The sequence below is a fragment of the Erythrolamprus reginae genome, chromosome Z, assembly GCF_031021105.1.
Source record: "Erythrolamprus reginae isolate rEryReg1 chromosome Z, rEryReg1.hap1, whole genome shotgun sequence".
Lineage (NCBI taxonomy): Eukaryota > Metazoa > Chordata > Lepidosauria > Squamata > Dipsadidae > Erythrolamprus > Erythrolamprus reginae.
This window is the reverse complement of record NC_091963.1, coordinates 7,417,808-7,430,863: the sequence shown is the minus strand read 5'-3', so window position 1 is coordinate 7,430,863 and position 13,056 is coordinate 7,417,808. Positions and strand designations below refer to the sequence as shown.

General features: G+C 41.0%; 1 protein-coding gene across 1 annotated transcript in view; it reads right to left on the bottom strand.

Moving 5' to 3' along the window:
* Positions 1-2,580: 2,580 nt before the first annotated feature.
* Positions 2,581-13,056, bottom strand: part of LOC139153307 (sodium channel protein type 5 subunit alpha-like) — an 83,228-nt gene continuing 72,752 nt past the window's right edge. Inside the window, 5 exon segments of the mRNA XM_070727057.1 lie at positions 2,581-2,595; positions 2,714-2,773; positions 6,532-7,622; positions 9,433-9,703; positions 12,834-12,934. Of these exon segments, the coding sequence (XP_070583158.1) occupies positions 2,581-2,595; positions 2,714-2,773; positions 6,532-7,622; positions 9,433-9,703; positions 12,834-12,934 (1,538 nt within the window).

The window sequence follows — 13,056 nt, the reverse complement described above, 5'->3', positions numbered from 1 at the left end:
AAATTAAGAGCAAAATTGTATATCAGAGAGGTTTGTGTAACATGCAATTACTGTTAATGGCCATGGTACTCATTTGTTAGATTATTTAAAAATAACATTTATGTGTCAAAATAAGGGTCCTTTTTTCATGAAACTGTATTTTCTCTGAAAAGCATTTTTAGCTCTGGTGTTACTAATTTTTTTCAGAATAGAAGAGAAAAATGTGCTTTCTGTTTGTTTTCTGTTTTGTCTGACATGGGCTGATGCCGGTTCGGACCAGTTGGTGCAAACTGGTAGTTCTAACCACCGGCTAGGCCCCCCACCTGCTCTGGTGCTATCCCGTCCTATATATCTCGCTTATTTCTGCATCTCACCCACTCTACTCACCGCAGCTCCCTGAGAAGATGTGCTGGAAGCCACGCACATGAAATCGCCATGTGTTTGAAGCCGCGTGCAAGCCCAGAAGGCGCACGTCAGGGGTGGGTTTCTCTTACCTCCATGCTGGTGCACTGTATGTGCATCATAATGTTTCACATATGTAGATGCAAAAAAAAAAAAATCACCAAAAATCACATGCGGGCGAATGTGCCCTCACACAATTTTGCTTCTGCGCATGTGCAGGAGCAAAAAAGGGGCAAAAATTAGTTTTAAAAAATGGCACCACACATGGACCAGCAAAGACATCACTGGAACTGTGGCACACCAATTGCACAATCGGCGGGCCACTACTGGACTTCCACACTTGGGCCCACCGGAAGGAATCCACCTCTGGTGCACGCTCACATTTTCGGTTCTGCCCCAGGCGAACTGGTTGTTAAATTATGTGCAGCCCTCCTCTGATTTTACCCTGTGTTACAAGCAGAGCTGTTGATGGGTTACTGAGTTAAACAGTGTGAGTTCATGTGGAAAAGGAGAAATAGAGTTTGGGGACATTGTTTTCTTATCATGAAAATACCAGGACAGACATTTCCCTAATAGTATCAAACTGAACATAGACTTCATAGCTTATGGATTGTAATTTTAGTAGTATTGACAATGCTTAATTGATAGACTGGATTTTATTAAGGATTTTATCTGTTTTTTATCGTTTTATCCTACAACTTTTGATTGTGTATTCACTGAGTGTTTTTGTTCTGGCCTATGACTGTAATAATAAATTTGAATTTGAATTTATTAGGACAGACATAAAGGGTCACTTGGTTTCATAAAAAATGCACTGGGGAAGGAAGGAAGAAATACATTTTTTTTAAAAAAAACCGTATGTATAATTGCTTTATTTAACTGTAGCATCAAAAAGCAACCTTGGCTTTGATTAACAACTGTCATAAAATTCAGCATTTGAATAATGGTAAATTTTCTGTAACATAGAAACATAGAAGTCTGACGGCAGAAAAAGACCTCATGGTCCATCTAGTCTGCCCTTATACTATTTTCTGTATTTTATCTTAGGATGGATATATGTTTATCCCAGGCATGTTTAAATTCAGTTACTGTGGATTTATCTACCACGTCTGCTGGAAGTTTGTTCCAAGGATCTACTACTCTTTCAGTAAAATAATATTTTCTCATGTTGCTTTTAATCTTTCCCCCAACTAACTTCAGATTGTGTCCCCTTGTTCTTGTGTTCACTTTCCTATTAAAAACACTTCCCTCCTGAACCTTATTTAACCCTTTAATATATTTAAACGTTTCGATCATGTCCCCCCTTTTCCTTCTGTCCTCCAGACTATTCAGATTGAGTTCATTAAGTCTTTCCTGATACATTTTATGCTTAAGACTTTCCACCGTTCTTGTATATTTTATTAAGTGTCTGCTGCAGATTTCATTAACTCTTCAAAAGCCCATCCTTTTGATCAAGATAGGCATAATTAACTAACATGTCATAATAATATAAAGTAGCTGTTACAGCTTTCTAGATTGCTTAAATAGCTTTGAATACAAAATGCAACCTCTCTCGGCTACCCAACTCCTACAAAGCAGTTAAATTATTTATAGGGTTCAGATTCTTTGCTTGCATTTTTACTCCGGAGAAAATAGATATACGAAAGTGGAATTAACATTTGCAGTGGATATTGGAAGGAAGTTCTTACAGAAAAAGCTCAGGACTCAAGTATCTCATTTTAAGCCCACCCACCAACCCGCCATGATGAAAGATGATCAACTGAATGTGAGGATGAATAGAACACATCTTTCCCATGCTCTCAAAGTGTTTCTCTGGGCTGTATGTAGGGGTTTTTCTTCCACTGGTGGAACTCCCATAGAAGATGGCAGGGTTAAGATGTGATTCTCCTTATCGGGTGTCTCAAAAAGAGTTGATCTGATAAACCCCACAAATTAGAACTTGTGTGTGTGGGTCCTTGGTGCTATCTGAGCATGGTTGTTTTCTTACAGGCACTTTATTATCCAAATAAGTAACATCACAGATAGGCGAAAATAATTTTAAGAATGGTAAAAAAAGCCTTTAATTCAAAATTATTCCTATACAGTATCTGACCTTCCTTTAATCATTAACATGACCTATAAGTAACCACTAGGTTGCCTCCAATCTGATCTAACAGTAGTTCATAAAATCCAATACCAAAATGTCCTTCCCGTTAGTGACTACTTCATCTTCGACTGCAACAACCCACAAGCACGTAATAGATTCAAACTTAACGTAAACCGTGCCAAACTAGATTGCAGAAAATATGACTTCAGCAATAGAGTGATCGACGCCTGGAACGCATTACCTTACCCTGTGGTTTCTTCCCCAAACCCCCAAAAACTTTAACCTCAGATTGTCTACAGTTGACCTCTTTTCGAAGAGGTCTGAAAGGAGCATGCATAAGCGCCCCATTGTGCCTACCATCCCTGTCCTACTGCCCTATTGTCTTCTTTTATCATTACTTACTACTTATATTATGCTTATACAAACTACAATCCTATACTTGTTTGACTAAATGAATGAATGAATGAATGAACAAATAGGTAGGTAGGTAGGTAGGTAGGTAGATAGATAGATAGATAGATAGATAGATAGATAGATAGATAGATAGATAGGATAGAATAGAATAGAATAGAATAGAATAGAATTTTATCGGCCAAGTGTGATTGGACACACAAGGAAATTGTCTTGGTGCAGATGCTCTCAGTGTACATAAAAGAAAAAGATACATTTGTCAAGAATCATGTGGTACAACATTTAATGATTGTCATAGGGGATAGATAGATAGATAGATAGATAGATAGATAGATAGATAGATAGATAGATAGATAGATAGATAGATAGATAGATAGATAGATAGTAAACTTGGCAGCCTGGGTCACTGAAAGAACCAGCGGTGAAAAAACCCAGAACCCACCCCTCTTTCAAGGGCTACTTTTATGCTCTCAAATAACCTTTTTCCCTTTCAAACAGCATATCTGGATTCCATTCTGATTCATTCTTGCACAACCTTGGATAGGATTTGGGACCTCAAATTCTTTTTACAGGTGCTATTGATGATGTTATCTAGTTCTGAGACCACCTATAATAAAACAACCAAGCTTAGAGAGACCCCACAGTATAGTCCTGAAAGTACAGCTATTCTCTTCCATTTATTTATGTTGCATGTTGTACCTTTCAAGCAGTGAATAGAAACAAACTGTATTAATGTTTATACATGATGTTTACTTGATATAAATAAGATGTACTGGAATATGGAGAAATTCCAAAACAATTCCAATAGACCAAACAGCAATTGTCTAGCTGGTTGTTATGTCCCGTGAACACCTGGGAACTATGGGCCGTCCCTTTTCCTAGGAGGGAAAATACTGAGCAAGGGATATAAACAGCTGCCAGGCACGGCCATGTTGTTGTTGTTGTTGTTGTTGTTGCACAGTTATCAGGAGTTGCTGTTCTTTCCAATAAAGCGGGTGTTAGAGTTCCCAAGCTTGTTCGCCTCTTCATCGGTTGGATTTTACACTAGCCTTCTTTCTTAGCAGGAAAATATTCTCTATTACAGTGTTTCCCAACCTTGGCAGCTTGAAGATATCTGGACTTCAACTCCCAGAATCCCCCAGCCAGCATTCGCTGGCTGGGGAATTCTGGGAGTTGAAGTCCAAATATCTTCAAGCTGCCAAGGTTGGGAAACACTGCTCTATTATATGTGTGAGTTGTTTACAGGTTTTACACATTGCACTAAGATATTGTTAGCTTTACCATGGATCATTTCATGAACCACAATTGGCTAGATTGCCAGAGCATAATAAACCAGAATGAGAGTGTAAAACAGAGTTGTTTGTCTTCAAAATATAGCAATAGCAACAGCATTTAGGCTTATATACCACTTCCCAGAGCTTTACAGCCCTCTCTAAGGGGTTTTTCAGGGTCACCGTATGGCCCCCCCAAATAATCTGGGTCCTCATTTTACCCACCCCGGAAGGGTGAAAGGCTGAGAATTTTTGCGTTGAATTTCAAAAATTTTGGAAGGAAGTACAGAATGAAATTAACAATATGCTAAACATTAATTGGATAATCACAAAAGAATTAGCAACACTAGTTAAATATGGGAAATTATGAGAATTTAAAGAAATAAAAACAGCAGCTTTGGAAAGCACTCAAGCAGTAGTGGTATTAGGGTGGAAGGATAGCAATAAATGGACAATCCAGAATTGGTACTGGTACATGGTGGACCACATCCACTTCGAAATTATGGAAATAAGATTAAATAACTTTGATGAAAATAAATTGGAGAAGCTGATGGCACGATGGAATAAGGTGAAAAATTATATCTTAAGTAGAATTTATGACGACAATGTGAAAAATAAATTCCAATCGCTTTTTGTATGTAAAGAAATGTAAACCGGAGCTAAGGAAGAAATTGAAACGTATTGCAAATAATTTAACCCCCTAAATGGTGGTGGAGTTTATTGGTGTTGGGCACTTTTTCTTTAAATATCATATATTTTCTTTTTGTTGTTATAATAAATTTAATAAAAATATAAAATTAAAAAAAAAACAACCTTGAACTTATCAGGATCAAACTGCTGACAGTCAAAAGAATTAGCCTGTATTCTTTCATTCTAACCACTGCGCCACCACAGCTCTTATTCTGGTTTTCGTCCTAACATTCAGTCCTGGATTTCCTATAGGGTGTTTCATTTTTCACATAGTCAAACTGCATCTTGAGCATCATGAATTCCTGGAATTCTGGAAAATAAACCTTTGGAAATGTACAAACTACCTTAAATAACCAGAAGGAGAAAATGAAACACTCAGAGATGAATCAATCTCTTTTTTCACATAAATTCAAAATACATTTATAACAATACACACATATTATGTCTATTCTTAGTGTACGTTCATACATTTTCATGCTGATGTAAGTACAGTAATCCCATTTCTTACGCTACATGGATTCATGCAAGAACCATCCTACGGGCGGAAATGTGCAAGAGCGGAATTGTTTTATAGGAATTATATTATATTATATATCAATTCTTTTGCAATGGGTACATTTTGAAAATTACCATTTGCTAAGAGGCTTAACAGAGAGAACAGAAGAATGAGGTTGGAAGGGACCTTGGAGGTCTTCTAGTTCAGCCCCTTCCTCAAACAGAAGACCCTGTATTGTTTCAGACAAATGGCTACTCAATCTCTTATTTAAACTTCCAGAATTTGAGCATTCATAACTTTTGGAGGCAAGCTATTCCATGGATTAATTGTTCGAACTGTCAGGAAATTTCTCCTTAGTTCTAAGTTGTTTCAATCCTTGATTAGTTTCCAGCCATTGCTTCTTCTTCTTCTACTCTCAGCTGCTTTGGAAAATAGTTTGACTCTCTCTTTTTTGGGGCAACCCCTGAGATATTGGAACAGTGCTATCATGTCTCCCTTATTCCTTCTTTTCATTAAACTAGACAAACCCAGCTCCTGCAACTGTTCTTCATATGTTTTAGCTTTCAGTCCCCTAATCATCTTTGTTGCTCCTCTCTGCACTCTTTCTAGAGCCTCAGCCTCCTTTTTACATCTTGCTCCTTGATTAGTTTCCATCCACTGCTTCTTGTCCCGCCTTCACTTGCTCTGGAGAACAGGTTGACGCGCTCTTCTTCACGGTAGCCCCTCAAATATTACGTCACTTCTCATTTAAAGCAGGAGGCACACTCCATGCCTGCAACCGTTTCTTCCTGCGTCACAGCCTCCAGTCATCCAACCATCACTGAAGTGAGACAATGCCTGTCCTTTGACATAATTTGGAGACACTATAAATCATTAGAGCAGAAATGACAATATGGTTCCCGCAATTTTTAGAAAGAACAAAACATCCGTATTGTAGATGGTTGGGAAACTCTGCGGCAAAGCAATCTTTAATTCCCACTGAGGACCTGTAAGAGTTTACACTAATGGAAAAGCTCCTGAGTTAACTATTTATGACAGCATTATTATTATTATTATTATTATTATTATTACTATTATTATTATTATTATTTAACATCTGTTTCCAGGAAAACCCTGTCGTGACAACAGAAAAACCAGGGATCGGAATATCCCCCTTGTGATCAGGGGGACTCCTCCTGTTGAAGGTCACGAGCAACACTAATCGCATTACTGTAGGATGGAGGGATGACCATGGAAGAAGACAAGCTGTGGCCATGATTGGACTGGCTGCCTTCATTTTCACTCAGGCTGAACACAGATAGGTTTTCCTCTTCTGCAATATTCTCCAAGGAGATGGTGACAAAGGGTTCCTGAGGCACTTTCTGAAGGAGGTGCATCCGAAAAGCTCTCTGGATGATGATGGCAGACTCATCCTGCTTTCTCTTGGGGGTTGTCACGATCGGCTCGTAGGCAATCTTCTCTGGGTATTTCTTCTCTATTTGGGATTCAAACGAGTCCATCTCTCCATATTCTCCCAGCACCCTTTTGGTAAAGGCAAACAAAATATCCAAGCAGTGGATTTTGTTCCCGTTGACTATCGGGAGGTCCATGGATGACAACTGCTGGCTATTTGGCTTTGGTATTCGTAAAGGCTCCGCCAGGGAGTCTGCAAAGTTGGAGAGCGCCGAGTAAGAGATAAACTGGGTGGCTTTGGGGTCGAATTTTGCCCAGATCTCATAAAAGATTTCAAAGTCATCGTCTCCTAGCGGATCTGTGCTCTCTTCGGTGGCAATGTTCAGATTCTCGATGATGACAGCGATGTACATGTTGACCATGATCAGAAATGAAATAATGACGTAGCTGACGAAGTAGGCGATGGCCACCTGGCTGTTGACGCAGGGGCTTTTCTGTGGGACGGGGCTGACGTTTGGCGCACACGTGTAGAGGTCCTGATGGAGAAGCATCGGTCCTAGAAGTTCGTCCCAGCCCGCAGACGTTGTGATCTGGAAGAGGCACAGCATGCTGTTGCCGAACGTCTGGAAGTTGAAAATGTCGTCGATCCCTTGGCGCCAACTCGCGCAGGAGAAATTGGCCATGCCGAATATGGCGTAGATGAACATGATCAGGAAGAGGAGGAGCCCGATGTTGGCGAGGGCGGGAAGGGACATCAGCAGGGCGAAAAGCAGGGTGCGCAGTCCCCTGGCGCCTCGGATCAGCCTCAGGAGGCGGCTGATACGGACCACTCGGATGACCCGCAAGATTGTGGGTGGGAAATTGAGGCGTTTCCAAACCTCGGATGCTGCAAGGCCTGGAGTGGGGGGGAAAAGGGGGTTGCAATGAGTCTTTCGATTTAACTTCAGCCGCCTTGAGTCGCCACTGTCGAGAAGGCAGCAATATAAATTTTCTTAAATAAATTTTGCCTCGTGCGTCCCAGCGGCTGGTTAGGTCCCACAGAGTCGGCCTTCTCCAGGTCTCGTCGACCAAACAATGTCGTCTGGTGGGGCCTAGGGGAAGAGCCTTCTCTGTGGCAACCCCAGCAATTTGGAACGAACTCCTTCCGGAGATATGTACTGCCCCCTCCCTCCTGGTCTTTCGTAAAGCTTTGAAGATCTATCTCTGCCGGGGGGCATGGGGACCGCGAGCCTTAAGATTGTCCCCGGCCAATATGAATGATTGAATTGGATGAATGTGGATGACTGCATAAGGGGTTTTAGATTTTTATTACTTTCGTAATAAAACATACATTGTTTGCATTTACAATGTTGAATGCCACCCTGAATCGCCTCAAGAAGGGCAGGATAAAGTCTAATAAACAAACAAACAAACAAAAAGGAAACTTAAAATTCTGTTCTTTAATAGCGGTAGTCCTCGACTTACAACAGTTTGGTTAGTGCCCGTTCAAAGTTTATGGCACTGAAATATGTGACTTAGGACTGTTTTTTCACAGATACAACCACCCCCATGGTCACATGATCAAAATCCAGATGTTTGGCAACTGGTACATAGTTGTGATGGTTGATGGGTGCCAGGTTATGTGATCCCCTTTTGCGACCATCTGACAAAGCTAGTGGGGAAGCCATATTCATTTAACATCCGGGTTACTAATTTAACATCTGCAGTGATTCACTTAACAACCAGAGCAAGAAAGTTTGTAAAGCGGGGCAAAACTCAACTTAACCAATGTCTCTTTTAACAACAGAAATTTTGGGCTCAATTGTGGTCATACGTCAAGGCCTACCGGTGCTAGGCCTCGAATTACAAACATTTGTTTAGGAACTATTCCAAGTTATGACAGCGCTGAAATAAGTTTGTTTGTTTGTTTGTTTGTTTGTTTGTTTGTTTATGTATTTATGTATTTATGTATTTATGTATGTATGTATGTATGTATGTATCTATCTATCTATCTATCTATCTATCTATCTATCTATCTATCTATCTATCTATCTATCTATCTATTTATTACATTTGTATGCCGCCCCTCTCCGAAGACTCAGGGCCGCTCACAACAACAACAGTACAATATACAGAGTACAAATCCAATAAAAACTAAAAACAAAATTTAAAACCCATGGATATTAAAAACAATCATTACTGCACAATCACACCATTCTCATATATTACCATTCATTCCATTCATCATTCCTTTCAACTCATACATTCCTTCTATCTGGTCCCAAACATCCATCCCTAAAATTGCCCCCCCCCCAATAAATTAGTTAAAAATATAGAGTATAAAGATAAAATTAATATGGTTAACCATTTAGCTGTTAAAGGTAGCCCTTCACTGGATTCAGTTAATAATTGTGGCAAGAATTCAGTTAATAACTTTCTTGCTTACCAAGAAAAGTTGGGGGATCAATTGTGGTCATAAGTCAAACCCATCCCTTCGGCCTTCCAGAAGGGCCTGAAAACTTGGCTCTGCTGGTTATTTTTGGGGTTGGAGACTTTGGGGTTGGGGCACTAATGAAGTTAACTGCCTCTCTGTGCAGTTGTGCTCTTTGTACACATGAAGTGGGCATTTATAATGACTGCCATGCCAAATATTATCTGACTCGTAACTTGTCAGCATGGGCAAGCAATGGAACTTCATAAAGCCAATAAAAAAAAGGTCTACTCACTAACGATTGAAAGAATGACCACCACCATATCAAATATGTTCCAGGAGTCTTTGAAGAAATAAAACCTCAAGGCCAACAGTTTCATTACACACTCGCCAGTGAAGAGGGCAACAAAGACACAATTGATTTTTTCGAGAAGTTGGACAGCAACCGCATCTTGGCCTTCGTATTCCACAGCCATGATCACCACGTTTAGGACGATAAGACTGATGATGAACAGTTCGAAGGCTTGCTTGTTTATGATATCAAATAGAAATCCTTGGAACTGGTTCTGTGGAAAAGAGGGAAGGAATGAAAGGAGTGAAAGGAAGGAAAAGAAAGGAAGGAAGGAAAGAAAGAATGAAAGAAAGGGAAAGAAAGAAAGAAAAAAGAGAAAGAAAGAAAAAGAAAGAAAGAAAGAAAGAAAGGGAGAGGAAGGAAGGAAGGAAGGAAGGAAGGAAGGAAGGAAGGAAGGAAGGAAGGAAGGAAGGAAGGAAGGAAGGAAGAAAGGGCACAGGGAGGAAGACAGAGGGAGAAAGGAAAAGAGAGGATGGGAAGATGGAAAAGAGGGGGAAGAAGGTAAAGGGAAGGAACAAGGGAAGAAAGAAAGGTCAGGAAAAGAGAAGGAGGGAGAGAGGAAAGAAGGGAAGGACAGGAAAAGAGAGGGAGAGAAGGGAGGAAAAGAAGAAAAGAGGGATGTAGAAAAGAAGGGAGCGAGAGAAGGAGGAAGGAAAAGAGAAGAAGGGGGCGGGGAGAGAAAGTTGTAAGTGCCAAGATTCCAAATCAGATCAAATAATTACAAGAAGTCCTTTGACAATTATTTATCCCAATCTGGAAGTCATCAGTAGAACCTAACAAAAGCAGGAAGACAGAAAGGGCCATATTCTGAGGAAGTCCTGAAGGCTTCAAGGAGATGTTTCCATTGCTGTTGCTGCTGTCTAGTGGTGAAATCCATTTTTTTTTTACTGACTGTTCTGCAGGCGTGGCTTGGTGGGTGTGATATTTATTTCCAGTGTTCAGGAACACTGGCCCATAGCAAACCATCAGAATGATTGCAGGAACTGGGCATGGCTAGTTTAATGAAAAGAAGGACCAGGGAAGACATGATAATATGAGATCCAATATCTCAGGGGTTGCCACGAAGGAGAGGGTGTCAACCTATTCTCCAAAGCATCTAAGGGTAGAACAAGAAGCAATGTTAGTGTTGTGAGCCGCCCCGAGTCTTCGGAGAGGGGCGGCATACAAATCTAAGTAATAAATAAATAAATAAATAAATAAATAAATAAATAGTGTTAGACTGCTCAAGCAAATAAGGTGGAGAGAATTGTGTCTAACATATTAGAATATATTATAGTACCTGTTAAAATGATGTAAAGCTAATCAAGGAGAGAAGCAATCTAGAACTAAGGAGAAATTTCCTGACAGCGAGAACAATTAACCAGTGGAACAGCTTGCCTCCAGAAGTTGTGAATGCCCCAACACTGGAAGTTTTTAAGATGTTGGATAACTATTTGTCTGAAGTAGTGAAGGGCTTCCTGCCTAAACAGGGGGTTAGACTAGAAGACCTCCAAGGTCCCTTCCAACTCTGTTGCTTGTTGTTATTGTTATTTAATGGTTGTATAACGTCTGTGGTGGCTACTTTAAAACAGCATTTGCTTAATGATCACAAAAAAGGTCGTAAAATTGGGTTGGTCATGAGTTATAATCATGATATACAGGGCTTTATTATACAGTAGTACCTCTAGATACGAGCTGCTTTACATGCGAGTATTTCAAGATACGAGCCACGAGGGGAGAGACATTTCTGTTCTAGTCCCAAGCTCAAATTCAGGATACGAGCCGAGCATCCACTAGGTGGCGCAAGAATCCTTGCTTTTGGTTATCTCGGAGGGGAAAAACAACTTGTTCCATATACGAGTGGCCTCGAGAGACAAGCTCCCTTATGGAACGAATTATGCTCGTATCTAGGGGTACTACTGTAGTTGTAACTTCTGGTCTATTTGTAACACACTGACTCACAGCAATAGCGCTTAGACTTATATACCACTTCACAATGCTTTACCAGGCTCTCTAAGCGCTTTAGAAAGTCAGCCTATTGCCCCCAACAATCTGGGCAGTGGTGGGTTCCAATTACCTACATACCGTTGCACTGCGTGCACATTCTCCTGGTTCTGGCTGTCACACCCATTATTACTATTATTATTATTTGTTAGATTTGTATGCCGTCGCTCTCCGAAGACTCAAAGCGGCTCAAAACAGCAAAGCACAATAAAAATCCAATGATTAAAAAACAGTTAAAACCCTTAATATAAAAACAGTCATACACCCCAAACAAACCATACATAAAACGGAACGGCCAGGGGGAATAAATTTCCCCATGCCTGGCGGCAGAGGTGGGTTTTTAAGAGTTTGTGAAAGGCAAGGAGGGTGGGGGCAGTCCTGATCTCCGGGGGGAGTTGATTCCAGAGGGTCGGGGCCACTACAGAGAAGGCTCTTCTCCTGGGTCCCGCCAGGTGACATTATTTCGTCGACGGGACCCGGAGAAGGCCACCTCTGTGGGACCTAATCAGTCGCTGCGGCAGAAGGCGGTCCCGGAGATATTCGATGCCATGTGTCTATTGGTGGTCCGATGCCATGTGTCTGTTGGTGCCTGTGCACGCATCCCTTCATGTGATTCTGATTCCGCGCATGCACAAGAAGCAATAATGTACCAAAATCTTACAAGGAGACACTCTCGCACATGGAATTTCAGCAAGAGCATCCTCACGTGAGATTTTGCTTCTGTGCATGAACAGGAAACAAAAAAAGGCCCCAAAATTCAGGGGGGGGGGCATTCCTGGCTGGTAAAGAAGGCACTGGAGCAGACGCTCACAAATTGCCGCTACCGGAATGGAGCTCCGGGGCATACCGGTAGGAACCCACCCCTGAATCTGGGTTCTCATTTAACTGACCTCGGAAGGATGGGAAGCTGAGTCAACCTTGAGCCAGTCAGGATCAAACTGCTGGCAATTGGTAGAGTTCGCCTGCAGCACTGCGTTCTAACCACTACGCCACCATGACTCATGCAGGGGGCAACATTTTATGTTTGGCTTTGAAAAGGCCGGGGTGGCGCAGCAGGTAGAGTGCTGTACTGCAGGCCACTGAAGCTGACTGTAGATCTGAAGGTCAGCGGTTCAAATCTCATCACCGGCTCAAGGTTGACTCAGCCTTCCACCCTTCCGAGGTGGGTAAAATGAGGACCCGGATTGTGGGGGCAATAGGCTGGCTCTGTTAAAAAAGTGCTATTGCTAACATGTTGTAAGCCGCCCTGAGTCTAAGGATAAGGGCGGCATAAAAATTGAATGAATAAATAAATACATTTCTGAAAAGCCATTCCAAGTTAATAATAATTGCAAATGCATTGATGTTCATTAAGGCCTTACCAGAGGTCGTGGAATAGTCTTGTGAGGTTTCTTGGTACCAAGCTTTTTTAGTGCATTATAATATTTCTTTTGATTAACTGACAAAAAGATGAGTTCTCCACCTAGGTATAACACAATAACAACATTGCTATTCAATTTCTAAAGTATATTTTTACCTGCATGTCTTTATCTATGTTCAAAAGGCAAGAATTGTGCAAAGCCAACTAAACAGCTAGTACCAATA